Source organism: Moschus berezovskii, chromosome 16 (assembly GCF_049115385.1).
Source record: "Moschus berezovskii isolate FMDL1 chromosome 16, NW_MosBer_1.0, whole genome shotgun sequence".
In the NCBI taxonomy this organism is placed as follows: domain Eukaryota; kingdom Metazoa; phylum Chordata; class Mammalia; order Artiodactyla; family Moschidae; genus Moschus; species Moschus berezovskii.
The window spans coordinates 15,486,192-15,505,488 of NC_142475.1; the positions used below are offsets into that span (position 1 = coordinate 15,486,192).

General features: G+C 42.6%; 1 protein-coding gene across 2 annotated transcripts in view; it reads left to right on the top strand.

Annotated features, from left to right (window-relative positions):
* Positions 1–19,297, top strand: part of MATN2 (matrilin 2) — a 166,806-nt gene that overhangs the window by 58,540 nt on the left and 88,969 nt on the right. For both annotated transcript variants that reach the window (XM_055431892.2, XM_055431891.2), the window contains exon 4: positions 7,039–7,161. In XM_055431892.2, coding sequence (XP_055287867.2) covers positions 7,039–7,161 — 123 coding nt within the window. The remainder of the gene's footprint in view (positions 1–7,038; positions 7,162–19,297) is intronic.

A 19,297-nucleotide genomic window follows, 5' to 3' on the forward strand; every position in this document is an offset into this window, starting at 1 on the left:
ACTGGGGGAACCTCTGATCACAGAATGCCTGGTTCTGCCTAGGGAGTCCAGGAGAACTTTAAAGAGGAGATGATAATGATGATAGCTTTTATTCTCACAACAAACCTGTGAAGTAGGTGCTTCCACAATTCTCATTTTACAGAAGAAGAAAAGAGACCCAGAGAAGCTCAGTAACTTGACCAAGCTCACACAGCATTCCATGGTAGAGCTGAGGTGTGAACCCAGCCATTCTGGCTCAGAGCCTGCATCTTAACTACAACCTGCTGCATGGATGTGAAAGGTGAATGGCAGTTTATTGGACAGAATGTGTAGGAAGGGTGATTGCAAGGAAGAGAATGGTATTTTTAATGGTTTTTTTCTCTTTCATTTAAAAACGAAAACAACAGCAAAAAAAACAAAACAAAACACAAGTCCAGAGTCTCTGTTAATTTCATGATCTCTAAGGGGACACAACCCCCAACTTGAGAAGTGCTAAACGAGAGGCTGGGCAGGGACAGAGAGGTCAAAACAGACGTGAAGAAGAGATTTCAGAGGGAAGATGGGCTAAGGCTGGTGTGCTTTGGGCGGAAGTGAAGAGCGCGGCTGGATCTGTGGATTGGGAGAGACAAGGTGTCTCCAGGTGGGATGAAAGCAGACACTTTTATTGTACAATTAGAAGGTCTGACCTTCACTGGGAGTCCTGACTCTGGCTCTCACTGGTGTGGACATGAACTCGGGCATAGCGGTGGCCTTGTACCCACTGGCAGTGAATCCCTATACCAGCCACAGCTAAGGGCGGGGGCACTGGGGGCCTCCTGCGGTTGCATTCTCAGCCTGCCAAGAGAGACTTAGAGGCCCGGTGTCCTGTGAATGAGGCCCTGTCTGCAAGGTGACCAAAACCTACCCGTGCTGAGGCCCAACGTTTTTGCCACCCAGTGAGAGAGGACACTGAATTTAGAGGCTGAAAAATGCATGTCTATCCTGAGCCTTCTGACGACTTGTAACCTGGGTAGGGCTGTCTGTTTTCTTTCTGTGTTTTGCTTTTGGCCACACCAAGCCACTCGCAAGATCTTAGTTCCCCGACCCGGGATTGCAGCCGGGCCCTCAGCAGTGAAAGCACAGAGTCCTAACCCCTGGGCCACCAGGGAATTCCCCGGGCTGCTTTTAATTAACCTCTTGGCATCGGCTTTATCAGCTTAGCCTGGTATTTAAAGCCTGGAGGTTGGTCATTCCTACCCTAAGAGCCCCACCTTACCCAGGCACAATCGAAGGCTCTAACAGTGTTCCTGAGCTTCTCTGGTGGTGCAGTGGTAAAGAATCCGACTGACAGTGCAGGAGATGCTAGAGACACAGTTTTGATCCCTGGGTCGGGAAGATCCTTCGGAGTAGGGAATGTCAACTCACTCCAGTATTCTTGCCTGGAAAACTCCATGGACAGAGGAGCCTGGTGGGCTACAGTCCACAGGATCACAGAGAGTCAGACACGACTGAGTACTCAGTCACTCGATAGTGTTCCTAAGACACGTCTCCCATCAACCCCCCTGGATAAAGCCCACACTTACTGCAGCCCCTCAAGGCCCTGTCACTCAGTGGGAGGCCGGCTCGACTTCCACATACCATGACTTTCCATACCCAGTAATAATGCAAGATCCCCAGTCAGCCCACCCCTCCTTTGATCATTCCTTTGGTCAATCACACATCCATTAATAAACATTTATGAATGTTCAGACTTACTAGTTAAAAAAAATCCAAAATCCAGTCCTGCCAATGACTTAGTCTGCTCATTATGTGATTCTTTCTCCTGAACTCAAAGCCTTGTTCCAGCTTCAACCTACAAGGCCTTCGGGGTGTGAGGCCCCTTCAGGCCACTGTCCGAGGCGGGACAATCGCCCTCTCTTCAGTCACGTCGGGAGAGGGAGGTGCTCAGGTCAGATGCTCTTAGGATCACTCATTCCTGCCTATAGAATTTCAGAGACGGAAAATTTTTATACGACCTTAGTAAAAACATTTGGGATTCTTTTTGAAAGTAATAGACGTTCAGCCTGAGGTAGCTTTAGAAGAGAGGCGATTGTGTTATATTACTCATGGAAATAGGCAGTGTGGTGAATGACAGTCCAGCTTTGCTTCCATCCCCACTCTCTGCTTCCCCTTGGATTCATCTGGTTCCCTGGGCAGACAGCGTGTAGCCTGTCGGCCCTCAGATACGCTTGCCCTCGGTGTAGGTGCCCCTTTCCTCAATTCTCGTGCCTCAATGCCAAGAAAAGACTCCACTTGTCAAAGTCTGTACACTCAACAGTGGCCAGGAGGGGGACTGCCTCACACCGACACACAGTTCCCCTGTCATCACACATTTAAAATGAGAAGGAAGGACAGCTTCTGAAAAATAGAAGTGTCTGTACCGAAGGCCCCTAGACACCAGACATGCCTTTATTCTACAGGTGAAGAAATAAGTCAGAGAGAGCTCCCCAACTTACCTGAACGTCCCTCACTTGTTCTAGGCAGAGGGAAACTGGAGCAGAGGTCTTCTGGCTTCTAATCGAGTGCTCTTTCCATTACACCAAATTCCTGGTTCCAATTTCTTTTATAGTACATAGCCAAAACAAGCCTTAGTAACAAGCTGTCACTCCGAACCTTATGCAGTAGTTCTTTTAATTTCCCTATTCGACAAGTGAAGAAAGTGGCGCTCAGGGAAATTAAGGAATTCATGCAAGGTCCTGGTGAAGCTTGGCTTTAGTCTTTTTCCAGAAGTCGTCCGCTATGCTGTCTGCAGCTGAGCAGTTATTTTCTCTGCCTCACTCTCCTGTCTAAATAATCCTGTCAGGGTCTCCGTGAGAAGTCAGACAGCGGACTCATCACTTGGGCCTCACACCAGTGGATAGCAGCTGTGTTGCTGGTTGCCTAGACTTCAGATTTCCTTCATTACAGAGGAGAACCATGACACGCTGAGAGTTGCACAAGAACTGCTTCTATGTCCGTGGGTAATGTGATGCCAGCAGCCTGGAAAAGAAGAGAGCTTTCCAGGGTGCAAAGCAATGCAAATTAAAAACAGGATAATGATTTTTCCCTGTCAAAACTTAATGTTTGCTAATCCTGAGAGCTAAAGTTTGGAGGAAGTGGGAATCATTACTCTTTGTGCATTGCTGGTATGAGCTACCTTACAAGGCAATTAGGTGATAATCTGTTTAAAAGCAGGACCCAGTCCTAGAGAAACAGTTGCACATTTGCTCAAGGAGATGTGTTTGAGAATGCTTATCACAGCATTGGGAAAGTGAAAATGTGGACTGGTTGGGGAAACGGCTAAATAAAATGAGGCATAGTCATATGACCAATGGACAAAGCAATTAAAAGGAATAAACCAGACCTAATGTACTTGATCACCTGCTTCCCAGGTGGCACTAGAGGTAAAGAACCTGCCTGCCAGTGCAGGAGACGCAGGTTTGATCCCTGGGTTAGGAAGATCCCCTGGAGAACGAAATGGCGCCCCACTCCAGTATTCTTGCCTGGGAAATCCCATGGACAGAGGAGCCTGGAGGGCTACAGTCCATGGGGTCTCAATGACTGAAGGCGACTTAGCAGCCATGTACTTGATCAAATCTAAGATGTACAATTGATTCTCATTATACTTGGTAATGATGTTCTTTAAAGTCCCGGTGAATACTGAATTACTAAGTATGAACCGCTGCTCCTAGAGGAAATACAGGGTTAGGTTCCTCTGAGCCTCTGGTCCAGCATTGTGGTCAACTGATCGATACATTATCTTGTTTTATGTGTGTTTCTGTTTAAAGACACCATAAGGACTTTCCTTGTGGCTTACCTGGTAAAGAATCTGCCTGCAATGCGGGAGACCTGGGTTCAGTCCCTGGGTTGTGAAGATCCCCTGGCAAAGGGAATGGCTACATACTCCAGTATTCTGGCCTGGAGAATTCCATGGACTGTATAGCCCATGGGGTCGCAAAGAGTCGGACACGACTGAGTGACTTTCACTTATTTATATATTGTGAATTCATTAACATTGAACTCACAGCCAACAGCACTATCACTCATGCCTGGATGAAATTTATTAAACACACATTTTCTCTGAAAGGTACCTCACAGCGTTCTTGCACTTAGGAACACCACGCACACTTCACTTCAGCAAACACCAGCACTTCAGCACTACTTGTGGGGCCATCCTAAACAGCAAAATCACCAACAAAAAGCACAGAAACACAAAAGGTGTGGCAACTAATAGACCTTGAAATGGACACTTGTTCACAGCCTGAGAGCAGAAACAAGAATGCAGGGCATCGCCTGTTCAGCTGCAGGTGGGAATGAGTGCATCAGGCAACTTAAGTTTCTCATCGCTCTGCACATGTCTTTAAATGATGATGAAAATACTGTGAATACTGATTTTAGGGTTACAAATAAAGTCTTCCAAGTAGGCAAATTTGCAAATATGGAATCCGTGATAATTAGGATCAACTGTCTGTATCCTCACATTTGAACATCTCCGGAAACTGCATGGATCTTAGATTCCATGAAAGAGAGTATATATCAGTAAAGGTAGAATCTGTTATTAATGTTGAGTGAAAAGCCAAGTTGAAGACGAATGTATATAGGATGAACCCAAGCATCTAAAATAAAAGCCCACCACACTTCTCCTTTACATACAGTTAATGTATATCAAACATTCCTCTGGGCAGTGTTCTAAGCACTTTGCCATCTTAATTACTTTAATCCTTACAAGGCCCTTACGAAGTTAGTACTATTTTTACTCCCATTTAATATTTAAAAAGTTAAGAAAATTGCTCATGGTCACAAAAACAGGTATTTCAGGACTTCTGGGGTGGTCCAGTGGTTAAGACTTCGCGGTCCCAATGCAGGGGGCCTGGGTTCCATCCTGGTCAGGAAACCACATCCCACATGCACAACTAAGAGTTCACATGCCATGCGAGATCCCGTGTGCCACAAATAAGAGCCGGCACGGCCAAAATAAATTAAAAAATAAACGAAAAATCCCCAGATATTTCTTTCACACTGAAGTAAAAATGACTGATTTTAATCTAGAAGCTTTCCTAACGTTATTTATGGGCTTACTAGGTGGCACTAGTGGTAAAGAACCCACCTGCCACGGCAGGAGACATAAGAGACACCGGTTCCTTCTCTGGGTCAGGGAGATCCCCTGGAGGAGGGCATGGCTCCCCACTCCAGTATTTCTGCCTGAAGAATCCCATGGACAGAGGAGCCTGGCAGGCTACAGCCCATAGGGTCGCAGAGTCAGACAAGACTGAAGCGACTTAGCATGCACTCAGTGTTATTTATATCTTAGGAATTAAAACACAGACAATTGTAAACTCAGAACAATCACAATCATTCTAAATTGTATTGTTATAAAATAAAAGTTTTGCCTTCATTTACTGCCCACCATGTTTCTCGCTTTGAAGTAAAGGGACATATACTTAGGATACGCCATCGATTTCATCAGAAGCTGAGTTTTCCAATACAGGGTTAAGGAGACTTTTCATAGCTTTTGATAGCCTCTTCTATTTTAGCTTTATAAAAATAAATTTCTACACATGGACGTCCTTTTTGTTTATGAGAACATTTGCATAACTTGTACTCTGTTTATACGGATGCTTGTTAATTTTAAATATGTTCAGGTTGAATTATATATATGGCTTCAGCCAAGTAATAAACTTAAGATGTAAAAAACAATAAGAATTTTTGTGAGCTCTGGACAGACTCATGCAAGAATTGATGAATCTGAAAGCTGAGCTACTTCAGAAACTAAATGTGGAAATATTTTTAAATTGAGACATAAAGATTATGGAAACATATGAATGCATTTTTTTACTCCAAGATTTTTATAACACTTTTACCTATTAAAAAATTACATTATTCTTGGGATTGATGAGCCTGAGACTGGTGATCTTTATTACATCCTCATTTAACTAATAACTTTTCCTGCAAGCCCGTTTCTGCCTATGAAAAATCCATACACTAACCAAAGCCCCTTCTGGTATCAGTAAACCCTCTGCTCACCAATTGGATATTATTAATTGAACTGTGAAATTTCTGTCTTATGACAGTGACCGATGGTCACTTTTGACCTGTTTTTAGTTGTATTGTTTAGTTGCTAAGTTGTGTCTGAATTTTTTGCAACTCCACAGACTGTAGCCCACTGTCCATGGGATTTTACAGGCAAGAATACTGGAGCGGGTTGCCACTTCTTTCTCTAGGGGATCTTCCCCACTCAGGAATCGAACTTACATCTCCTGTGTTGGCAGGCGGATTCTTTACCCCTGAGCCAGTTGGGAAGCCCCTAGTTTTAGTTGGATATCAACAATTTCATATGACTCAGCCTAACTTCATTTCCCTTTGACCCTCCATGGCTCTCTATCTATACATATTTTTTTTTCATTGGAGTATAATTGCTTTACAACGTGGTGCTAGTTTCTGCTGTACAAAGAAGTGAATCAGCCGTATGCAAAGTGCTAAGTTGCTTCAGTCATGTCCAACTCTTTACAACCCTATAGACTGTAGTCTGCTGGGCTCCTCTGACCATGGGATTCTCCAGGTAAGAATACTGAGTGGGTTGCCATGCCCTCCTCCAGGGGATCTTCCCAACCCAGGGATCGAACCTGCGTCTTTTACCTCTCCTGCACTGGCAGGCAGGTGCTTTTCCACTAGTACTGCCTGGAAAACCCCATATGTATACATATACCCCCTCCCTTTTGGCCCTCTCTCTGACCCCCCCCCAACCCACCCATCAAGGTCATCACAGAGCACAGAGCCGAGCTTCCTGTGCTTTATAGCAGGTTCCCACTAGCTATCTATTTTACACATGGTAATGTATAAATGTCTATCCCAATCTCTTAATTTATTGATGATGGCATTTATGTAGAACTGTCTTGTCCAACCAAAGGCTGTAAACCCCCCTTGAGGGCAGGGCCTGCAGCTTGTTTCTCTTTGGGTCGTGCTTGCTCACTTCACTGAGTAGCCTCTGGATGACTGTTTGCCGGAGGATAAGGTTAGAGAAGGCATCATTGTTGCTCTAACGTCCCACCTCTTCCCTTTCAGCGGTCCACATGTGCAGCATCCTGGAACATAACTGTGCCCACTTCTGCATCAACACGCCGGGCTCGTACGTCTGCAGGTGCAAGCAAGGCTACATCCTCAGCTCAGATGAGAAGACCTGCAGAAGTAAGATTACTTTGCTGATCTGTCTGTTCTGTCCTCTTCAGCTTTCTCATGCTCTCTTCTTTTATCTGGGCCCATTTAATTCACCTGTGACCTCCACCCAGCCAAGTCATCATTTCCCTAAAGAACAGAAACAAGGTAGTCTAAGCCACATATTTTGTGTTGCCCTGCCCCCTACTCTGCCTTCACAGCACTAAGACCAGAGCCAGGCACACAGTAGGCCATTGGGAAGAGTTTGGAAGATTGCTGGAGGCTCCTTCTCAGAAATAGCTTCCTTGGATTCTTGAGCTACTATCCTTGACTTCCAAGCTGTTCTTTAGAGAGGATCCGCTGAAGAGCCTTTTCATCCGTGGTCTTTATGAACTGTGCCCTTGTCACTGAAAGGTGTATGGGGGTCTGACTGCTCACCACCCCAAAAGCCAATAAACAGGCCAGGTTGGTGGAAAGGAAGGTTTGCTTTATTTCAGATGCTGGCAAATGGTGGGGGGCAAATGCTGGCAACATCTGTCCAAAGGCCAGCCCCTCCAGGGGCAACCAGTGGGGCAAGAGCTTTTATAGAGAGAAGGAGGGGGCTACGTGCAGAAACAGCACAATTGGCTCTGACAGTCATCTTCAAACTGGTTGTGGGGGGTAGTGTCATCGTGGTCGCTTTAGGCACAGGTAATCTTCAGTTCCGGGGTCCATTTGTTCCCATTTCTTTGAGGCCAGTTCTTGGAATCGTGGCAGCGTATGTCATGGGTGCAGTTGATCATCATGTAGTTAACTTTTCACCCTGGTGTGTTAGTATTTATAACAGCTCACAGGATATGGCTCAGAATATTATCTGTAGTCCTTGAGAGGGAACTAAAGGTCCTTGACTATGCTTAATGACTGTATTATTATTATTTGGTCTCCTTTGACTGTTTTCCTTTGTTTCTGTATTCCTCGTTTCTCTGATTAAACTTACTCATTGACCAAAGTTTTCTACAAATTATAGGCAGGCAGAGGACATTGGGTGGTGGGTGGGTGGGGGTAAGGACTACAGGGTCCTGCTCTGTTTCACCCTGAGGAGTTGTTTCTGTATTTTTTTTTCTTTATCTTCCTTGAAGCATGGATTTAGGGTGAGCTATTAATGTTGGCTGGGAAGGATTACACAAGTTCTGTTTTAGAAGAGTGCAGGAGTCTAATTGGTCTGGTGAGGGAAGCTTTATAGGTCTCCTGAATAAAAAAGGGCAAGCAGATATAAAGTGTTAATAGAATCCACATTCTCTTTTTTTGGCCAAGCCCCTGTACTGGACAATATACTGACATTAGAACCGCATGAGGTAATCCGCCTTTTAGAGGAGAGAATTACGCATACGTTGAGTCTTGTGCCTATACTTTTTTTTAAAGTTATAAATAAAGACACTAATAGCCTAGAAAACAACCAGACTTCCTCAGGACATGAGGAAGACCAGCCCACATGGAGGCAAATAAAACTCAGCAAATCTGACATGTAGGTCATGTAATGCGTAATTGTGATTATACTGCATGGTAAGTAATTAAGCCCTAATGGAAAGCAGTTTGCACAAATGGCTGTAATTAGTATCGCGTTTATGGAGCCAAACCACATTTTCCTTTTGTCTTCTCACTTTTCAGTGGGTTGAGAGTGGTTGGCTCGGGGCCTCCCTGCCCCCCAAGATTAGGAAACATCTGCTCAACTCCTCTGGTTGGTGGCCTGTAGAAGCTCAAGGCCCCCAGACTCTGTGAGCCCCCCTGGGGGAGGGGTCCCTGTGTTCTCCAGCTCCTCCCAGAACCCAGAATCCCAGGTTGTTTGTTGAGTGGAGCCTGAATCATCCTGGTCTTCCGCTTGAACCCCTGACCCTTCTTTGGTTTTCACAACAAAAATCACTTATACCATATGCTCATGGGTTTAATAGAGTTTACTGGAGGACTGGGGGCGCTCAGGCGGAGTCACCTCACACACTGCTCAGCAAATAAGCTGAACATCTCAGACATGCACCGTCCTCTCCGGGAGCCTCCCCCTACTCTCTCCTCCCCGCCCCGGGAGGGTTTCTCTGCAGAGCACTCAGCCTCCCTCCACCTCGCTAACTCCTGTCCTGCACTTCCCTTCTTTCAGTTCAGTTCAGTCACTCAGTCGTGTCTGACTCTTTGCGACCCCATGGATTATAGCACTCCAGGCCTCTGAGTCCATCACCAACTCCTGGAGCTTACTCAAACTCATGTCCATTGAGTCGCTGATGCCATCCAGCCATCTAATCCTCTGTCATCCCCTTCTCCTCCCGCCTTCAATCTTTCCCAGCATCAGGGTCTTTCCAATGAGTCAGTTCTTCACATCAGGTGGCCAAAGTATTAGAGTTTCAGCTTCAGCATCAGTCCTTCCAATGTATATTCAGGACTGATTTCCTTTAGGATGGACTGGTTGGATCTCCTTGCAGTCCTAAGGGACTCTCAAGAAATTCTTCCCTTTGTCTTCTGCTCCCTTGATCTGCTAGGATCCCGGCATGTGCCAGTGTCTGTTTTCCATGCTCTGGCTTAGTCAATCCAGAGATATCTTGAGATAAGCAAATGAAACATAAAAAATTCTCCCCCTGATGTCATAAGCAGGCCTTCCCCACATACCAGGTTTGCCAGCCCCCCTGCCCGGTCCCACCTCAAGTTCTGAGGCCCCAAGCTCTCCCAGGTCTGGGGCCTGGGTTCTCTCCGGTTCTGGGGCTGTAGGTGCATCACATGGCATGATGCAGAAACTGTCTGGGCTTCTGACAGACTGATCAGGTGGAGGGGCGGGGAGGCCCAGCTCAGAGGGGCCTGAGCCTAGGCAGTGGTTCTCAAGCTTCAGTAATGGGGAAAGAGACACCCAGGAAGCTGACCCCTGCCCCTGCCCACCTCCCGGCACCCCCAGACTGATAGTCAGCAGGTCTGGGTGGGACCTTGGCATCTGCATTTGCTATGAAATTCTCCCATCCAAGTACTAACCAGGCTCGACCCCGCTTAGCTTCTGAGATCAGATGGGCACGTTTAGGGTGGTATGGCCGTAGACTGTCGTGAACTTCTGACCTAGGTTGCTGCTGCCATGGTTTGAGATTCCCTGGCTTCAGCCAGCCAAGGCGGTTGGGAGGGAAGGGAGCAGGGTAGGAGGGGAGTAGGGCTCAGCTGTCCCAACTGACCCCGCCCTCCCATCACAGCTGACCCCGCCCTCCCATCACAGCTGACCCCTCCCTCCGGTCACCTGGAAGCAGAGGAACTACCTTTATTGTCGGCGCCAGATTTACTTTAATATGTCCAGTCAAAAAGAGCATTTCTCTCTCTCCCAGGAAAAGATCATAATAATGACTCTTGTTTGCACACCTGAAGTTGTACACCAGGGGCCTTGTGGAAAGCTCAAGGCCTTCGGAGTCTGCAGACCCGAGTTCCAACCCTGATGTTCTGTCTGTCTGTCTGTCACCCTGAACTGGTGATCTAAACTCCTTGACTCAGCTTCCTCACCCATAAGATGGGAAGGGTGGTGACAAACCATCAGTTGATCCTTGTCAGCCCCTGAGTTTAGTCTGGTGGACAGTTCAAAGTTGTGCCAAAGGGGAGTCTGGGCCAGACCCCGACCTCCGTTTCTGGGCTGCTCTCTGCCAACATGCAGAGGAATTCTCTGGGCCTGGAGAGGAATGAGACACAGCCCTTTCCAGCTTTGAGCCTTTAAGATGTGCCAGGCCCTGGGAGGTCCTGGCAGTCCAGTCTGCACTTCCACTTCAGTGGGCATGGGTTCGATCCCTGGTCAGGGAACTAAGATCCTGCAAGCTATGCAGCATGAAAAAAGCCAGGAAAAAAAAAACCTTCTAGAAATGAAATAGTGCCTAAAACATCAGTATTCCTGCTCTCTTGAAGTTACGTTCTTGCATAGAAGTCAAATAAATGACCAAGATAACTGCAGCCCACAGTGATTGCAGCCCCTGCTTAGCCCAGTATGCTACACACAAGGTCAGGACTAACTATAATCACTTACTAAGTGTTTATACCATGTGCCAGGAGCTCTCCTGAGTGTTTTATATTTGTTATCTCATTAATTCTGACATCAAGCTCTTAAAGTAGGTTTAGCGTTTCATTTTACAGATAAGGAAAATTAAGGTGCCAGAAAGGTTAGACAATTTACTTGAGGTCATAGGGCTAGTAATGAGACCAAGCCAGAACCCAAATCCCATTACGTGTGACTGCATGGTCCTGGCTTTTGCCACCATTCGATGCTTGCCAGCATCGCTTGTCCCATGATCCTTGAGGTGGCAAGCAGTCCTGCAGCCAGAGACACTCCTCCCAGCCCAAGAGGACAGGCAGGTTCAAAGCACTCACTGATCTCAGAGGAGACTCAGAACTAGTTCACCAGGTCTGACATTCAAATGATTGTCATTCTCCCAAGTTCACTAGTAACTCCTGTGATTCTGTCATGTACAGGATGATTGTGAGAGGCGATGGCCTTCAAACACACACATACACACACGCTGTAGCCGCCATTTTCTAGTCATTCCCTGCCTGTGTGGACAGAGGAGGCGGACATTGCTGAGTCACAGGTTCTTCAAGTGGAAACAGACCTTGTCTATCAGACTATTAGCGTCCTCTCCCCCTTAGCCCAGGAATTCTGTTTCTCCCTGGTGTCCCAGAGTGATGGTGCCTATCCATCCATCATCACCCATCTGGAACACAGATCATTACAAAGCACCCGTATCCCACCTCCAAGGTAGCTTGGGTCAGTGGTTGAAATGAAATCCTACTCTTTATAATTCCCACCTTTGATCCTATTTCTGAAGGATCATATACTGAAGTATATGGCCAACTGACGCCATAGACTAAAAAGGTTATTTCCTTTTCCATCTAAAAAGAGAAGCCCTTTGATTATTGAAGAATGTAAACCCCCCACCCCATTTAATTTTCTTTTTTTCAGGGGAGGCATGAACACATCTTTAGATGACCTGGATTTGGGTCTCTTCATTGTCCAAACAACTCTCTTTTGGACATCATTTATTCAGTGTCTCAAAATATGCCCCTTTATTTAAAGACGAGATCAAGTACATTAAATAATTTTACCTTTAACGTTTTGCCCATACCGCATGAGCTATTTGTAATGTACTGGAGGCAACACTGTAAGATTCTTCGGTCCTCCAAAAAGTCCGCCCCACCCAAAGCCAAAGATATAGATAAAAGCATTACCAAGTGCATAACCCGCATGGACTCAGTAGAAGTTTACGTTCTTCTCTTTCCCCATTTAACAGTGTGAGGGGGAGGTGGAATCCTCATGAAGTGCCCCCGTCTTCATATATCTCTTTTCCTCCACCATTCCCCTACCCTTGAATTCTTTTCCCACTAACAAGAAAAAGCTTTATTTTGTTTAGTTTTAAAAAATAAGGAATTTTCCCCTTTTTGTCTCCCTTCTGGAATATTTAATCTGTCTGGAAGAATAATGAAAATGCAACACTTAGAAAACTTCACTTGGCAAGAAAATGTAAACTTTCTTGTCCAGCTTTCTCATTTTTTCTCAAGAAACTATCAAATGCATTTTACAGTTTTATTGTTCAGATATTCCTGAGATTATTTTCCCAAGTTATATAAGCAATTTAATAGCTTTTATATTACAGTTTAATCAAAGGACATGATCCCTTTGATGTGACAGAGAAACAGCCACATTATTAAAAAGGGAAAATAAAGCAGTAACCAACATTCCTCATGAATGTGAATGAAAAAAAATTCTTAAAAACTTCTCAAATAGAACCCGTATATATAATATAATCAAGACCAAGTAGGATTTATCACAAGCATTGGTTTAACATTCAAGGTTACCATTCAAAAATCAATAAACAAGGCTTCCCTGGCTGGTAAGTGGTAAAGAGTCCACCTGCCAATGCAGGAAACGTGGGTTCCATCCCTGATCTGGGAAGATCCCATGTACCACAGAGCAACTAAGCCTGTGTGCCACAACTATTGATCTCATGCTCTAGAGCCCAAGAGGTGCAACTACTGAGCCCACATACTGAAACTACTGAAGCCCACGTGCCCTAGCACCCATGCTCTGCAACAAGAGAAGCCACTGCACTGAGAATAGCACTGCAACTAGAGAGTAGTCCCACTCCCCACAATCAGAGAAAAGCCTGTGCAGCAACAAAGACTCAGTACTGCCAAAAATAAATAAATGAAGTTTTTTAAAAAATAAATTAATATATGACTGATACTATACATAAAAAAATTGTAAGCATGCCACCAGAAAACTGCCAGAACTCATTAACAAATATGCTAAAGTTGCAGGATACAAAATTATACAAAAATCTGTTGCGTTTCTATACACTAACAACAAAATATCAGAAAGAGAAATTAAGGGAAAAGCCCATTTACCATTGCATCGAAAAGAATAAAATACCTAGGAATAAGCCTAGTTAATGAGGTAAAAGACCTGTACTTGGAAACTATAAGACACTGATGAAAGAAATTGAAGATAGGAAGTTCCTTAGCAGTCCAGTGGTTAAGACTTTGCACCTTACTGCAGAGGGTGCAGGTTTAGTCTCTTGTTAGGGAAGTAGGATCCCACGTGCATGTGGCACAGCCAAAAAAACAAAAAGTTGAAGATGACACACATAGATGGAAAGATATACTATGTACTTGGATTGGAAGAATTAATGTTAAAATAGCCATACTATTCAAGGCAATCTACAGATTCAGTGCAATTCCTATTAAAATACCAATGGCATTTTCTTTATAGAACTAAAACAAATAATTTTAAAATTTGTATAGAAACACAAAAGACCATCAATAGTCAAACAATCTTGAAAAAGAAGAAAAGAACTAGAGGAATTATACTCCCTGGTTTAAGACTATGTTACAAAGCTATAGTAATTAAAACAGTATGTAATGTCTCTCTCCCTCTCTCTCTCACACACACACACACACACACACATACACACACACACATACACACACAAACAAACCGCACGGACTGGTGGAACAGAATAGATAGTCTAGAAATAAACCCAGGTACTTACGGTCAACTGATCTGTGACAGAGGAGATAAGAATATACAGTGGAGAAGAAGAGTCTCTTCTAAGTGGTGCTGGGAAAACTGGACATCTACATGTAAAAGAATGAAATTAAAATATTCTCTAATACAGCATACAAGAATAAATGCAAAATGGATTAAAGACCTAAATGTTAGATCAGAACCACAGAACCACTCCTAGAGGAAAACATAGGCAGAACATAAATCATAGCAATTTTTTTTTGATCTGTCTCCTAAAGTAAAGAAATTAAAAGCAAAAATAAACAAAGGGGATCTAATTAAACTTAAAAGTTTTGTACAGTTAAAGAAAAGACAAAACAAAAATACAACCTTCAGAATTGGAGTAAATATTTGCAAATGATATGACTGATAAGGGGTTACTATCTAAAATAAATAAACAGCTCATACAACTCAACATCAAAACAAACAAACAACCCAACTGAAAAAAAAAAAAATGGGCAGAAGACCTGAATAGCCATTTTTCCAAAGGGGACAGACAGATGGCAAACAGGCACAGGAAAAGATGCCCCACATTGCTAATCATCAGGGAAATGTAAGTCAAAGTCACATTGAGATATCACCTCATATCTGTCAGAATGTCTATCATCAAAAAAGAAAAAGAAAAAAACCCACAAATAACAAACACTGGTGAGGATGTAGGGGGAAAGGAATCCTCATCCTACTGTTAGTGTAGCCACTGCAGAAAACAGTGTAGAGGGTTCTCAAAAAACTAAGAACAGAACTATACATGATCCATCAATTCCACTCCTGGGTGCATATTTGAAAGAAACAAAAATACTAATTCAGGAAGATATATGCATTGTGTTTTTCATAGCAGCATTATTTACAGTTGCCAAGACATGGAAGCAACCTAAGTGTCCATCAGCAGATGAATGAATAAAGAAAATGTGGTATACATATACAATGGAATACTACTCAGCCATAAAAAGGATTACATCTTATCATTTGCAACAACATGAATGGACCTGGAGGCTTTTATGTTAAGTGAAATAAGCCAGACAGAGAAAAACAAATACTGGATGATATCACTGATATGTGGAATCTAAAAATATACAACAAACTAGTGACCATAATAAGAAAAGGGACAGACTCACAGGGAGTAGAGAACAAATTTGTGGTTGCCCATGGGGTGAGGGAAAGGGGAGGGGTAAGTAGGGATAGGAGATTAAGGGATACAAATTATTGTGTATAAAATAAACTGCAAGGATATATTGCACAACACAGGGAATATAACCAATATTTTATCACTTTAAAAATCATGAATCACTATATTGTATACTTGTACATATTGACTATACTTACACAATATTGACTATACTTCAATAAAAATTAATATAATTTAATTTACCATATTAATAGCCTAAAAAATGTAAAATCATAAGATCATTTCAATAGATGTCCAAAAAATATTGGACAATGCCCATTGTTCATTCATGATAAAAAACTCTCAATAAACTAGAAATAAAAGGGAAATTCCTCAACCTGATAAAGAGTATATATGAAAAGACCTAGAGTTAACATCTTGGAAACTATCCTGATGCTGGAAAAGACTGAGGGCAGGAGGAGAAGCGGGCAACAGAGGATGAGATGGTTGGATGGCATCACAGACTCAATGGACACGAGTTTGAGCAAACTCCAGGAGACAGTGAAGGACAGGGAAGCCTGGCGTGCCACAGTCCGTGCGGTCACAAAGAGTCAGACATGACTGATTGAACAACAACAAGAGTTAACATCACACCCAAGAGTAAAAGACTACGTGCTTTCCTTTTAGGATAAGGAACAAAAAAGTATGTCTATTGCCATACTTCCATTCGATGTTGGACTGGATGTTTTAACTGATATAATAATGAAATAAAAAGAAATTAGAAATTAGTACAGATTAGAAAAGAAAAAGTAAACTGTTTTTACAGACTATTTGACTGCATATGTAGAAAAGCTAATAGAATTTTCAAAAAAGCTCTAAAATTAATTAATGAATTCGGCAAGGTTGCAAGATAAAAAGTCAATATGCAAAATTATTTGATTGTATTTTATTTATTTATTTTAATTGGAGGCTAATTACTTTACAATATTGTAGTGGGTTTTGCCATACACTGACATGAGTCAGCCATGCGTGTACATGTGTTCCCCATCCTGAGCCCCCCTCCCACCTCCCTCCACATCCCATCCCTCAGGGTCATCTCAGTGCACCAGCCCTGAGCACCTTGTCTCATGCATTGAACCTGGACTGGTGATCTGTTTCACATATGATAATATACATGTTTCAGTGCTATTCTCTCATTATTATATACTGCAACAAAAATCTGAAATAGACATTTAAAAAGTTTTATACTAGTATAAGAAATATAGAAATTAGAGATAAATTAGCAAAACATGACATGATCTATACACTGACAAATACAAATGATGTCTGCAGTAATTAAAGAAGACCTAAAGAAATGGAAAGATCAACAAATCATCAAATAGAAGACTTACTATTGCTTAGATGTCAGTCCTTTCCAAAATGATCTATAGATTCAAAGCAATCCCTATCAAAATCCTAGCAGACATTTTTGAGTAGAAACTGATGACCTGATTCTAAAATATAGATGAAAATTAAAGAAAAACAACTGAATAGTCAGTCGATTCTTATTACTCACAGTACTTATGGTTTGTAAGTCTCTGTGAACCTGAACTAGTGGTTACCAGAGGTTCCTAGAGGAAATATAGGGTTAGTTTCCTGCAAGCCTCTGGCCACAACATTTCACAAATCAATACAGAACCTTATTTTATGGGTGTTTCTGTTTAAAGACACCTTATCGAGTATATATTGTTGATTTATTAACATTGAACTTACAGCCAACAGCACTATTACTCATGCGGGAATGAAGCTCATCTAACACCTTTCCTCCCTAAGGCATATCATGGCCTTCTTGCCTTAGGAACACCAGACAGCACTTCAACACTACTCGTAGGGGCCGTTTTAAACAGTGAAGTCACCAATAGATAGCACAAAAATTCTAATATTATGGCTTTAAATAGAACACAGAAAAGGTATTTGTTTATAGCATGAGCTCCAAAACAAGAAGGCAGAACAGTGTTTGTTTGACTTTCACTAGGAAAGTGCAGTGGCTCAAGGGTTTCACCACTCTGCACAGATCCATGAATGACCACGAAAATGCTCAAGTTCCAAGTACATTTTATATGCAAGTTCCATTTATATACATTTTATATACAAGTTCCAAGTACATTCTAGGTTCCAAGTACATTTTATAAAGCAGGTAAATTCGCAAGTATGGAATCTACAAATAATGAGAATCAAGTAAAACTTCAAGAAAAATAAAGTTGGAGGGATCAAATTATCTTCAGACTGACTATAAAGCAATTGTAATGAAAGCAGTGTGGTAGTCTTGTAACAGTGACCATCACTGGCACAGGATATAGACCTGCAGAACTAGACCCTCACATTTATGGTGAAATGATTTTTGACAAACGTGCCAAGGCAATGCACAGGAAGAGAATATTGTCATCAGCTAATGGTGTCACAACGATTAGATTGCCATATGTAAAAAAGCAGACCTTGACCTTACCTCATACCATACACAAAAATTTATTTAAAACTGATTTCAAGTGTTAATATAAAGGAGAAGCATGTAAATGTCCAGATTAAAATGTAGGGGAACAATTGATGACCCTGGGTTTGGCAAGGATTTTTTAAATAGGACGCAGAACACAAAAGAGAAACTCAATAAATTGAACATCATCAAAATTAAAATATTTGCTCTGCAAAATACACTGCTACTAAACTGAAAAGGCAAATCATAGACTGAAATTAAATATATCCAACAAAGGACCTTAGAATTTATAAAGAATTCTTATAACTCTATAATAAGAAAATAAACAGCCCAGTCAAAATGGGCAAAAAATTTGAATAGACACTAAACCAAAGAAGATATATAAAGAAGAGATGCTCAACCTTATTAGTCACTAAGAAAATACAAATTAAAGCTATAACAAGATACCTCCACTCTACTTTCACTAGATTGAATACATTTAAAAATATTGACCATGTCAAGTAATGGCAAAGTTGGGAACAGAATTATCATTTTTTCCTGGTAGGAAGATAAAATGGTTCAACCACTTTGGGAAAACAGGTTAGAAGTTTCTTACAAAATTAAATATGTACTTACCATGATATCGAACCATTCCACTTTTAGGTATTTACTCAAAAGAAATTAAAGTTTATGTTCAAACCAAGATTTGAGCACAAATGTTTACTTGTAATAAGCTAAAACTGGGAACAACTCAACTCAAAACAACTCAAATCATCAACTGGTGGACTGATAACAAATTGTGAGATATGCATACAATGTAATACTGCTGCTGCTGCTGCAATGAAAAGAGTGAAAGACTGACACGTGTTGGGGGAGGAAATGGCAGTCCACTCCAGTATTCTTGCCTGGAAAATTCCATGGACAGAGGAGCCTGGCAGGCTACAGTCCATGGGGTCACCGCAAACAGTCAGACACGACAAAGCGAATGAGCACAGCACACTGACACATGCAGCAGGCTGGAGGAATGTCAAAATAGCCCTGTTGAATGAAAGAAACAAGCCCAGAAAAAGAGTCAGTACTGTAGGATTCCATTTGTATGAAATTTTAGAAAATGGTAACTAATCTGTGTGACAGAGATCAGCAGATGAGTGGCTGCCTGGAGCCAGGGGGAGGGATGGGGCAGGTGGAGGGGTTACCAACGGGCACTAGGAAACTGGGGATCTGGAGGTGATGGGTATGTTGTCTTGATTATGGTGATGATGTGTTGCTATGTCAAATTTATCAGATTGTATACATTAAATATGTGTAGCTTATGGCATAGTCTACACACACACACACAGAACAGTGTGGTTTTGGAAGGTAAGTGGTATTGAGACAGACGGCTGCAAGAGAAGAGATCAGAGAGCCATGGAACAATCAGGGGTTGGGGAGGAAGGGTTTTCCTAGCAAGTTAAAGAAGAGGAAAGAACTGCAGGGCTTGTGGTCTTTGGAGGATGCTAACTAGAAGAGACTGCTTGTTTGGAAGAGCATGTTTGGAGCATTAGTGGGGGATGAGGAAAGGCATTTAAGCTGGAACAAA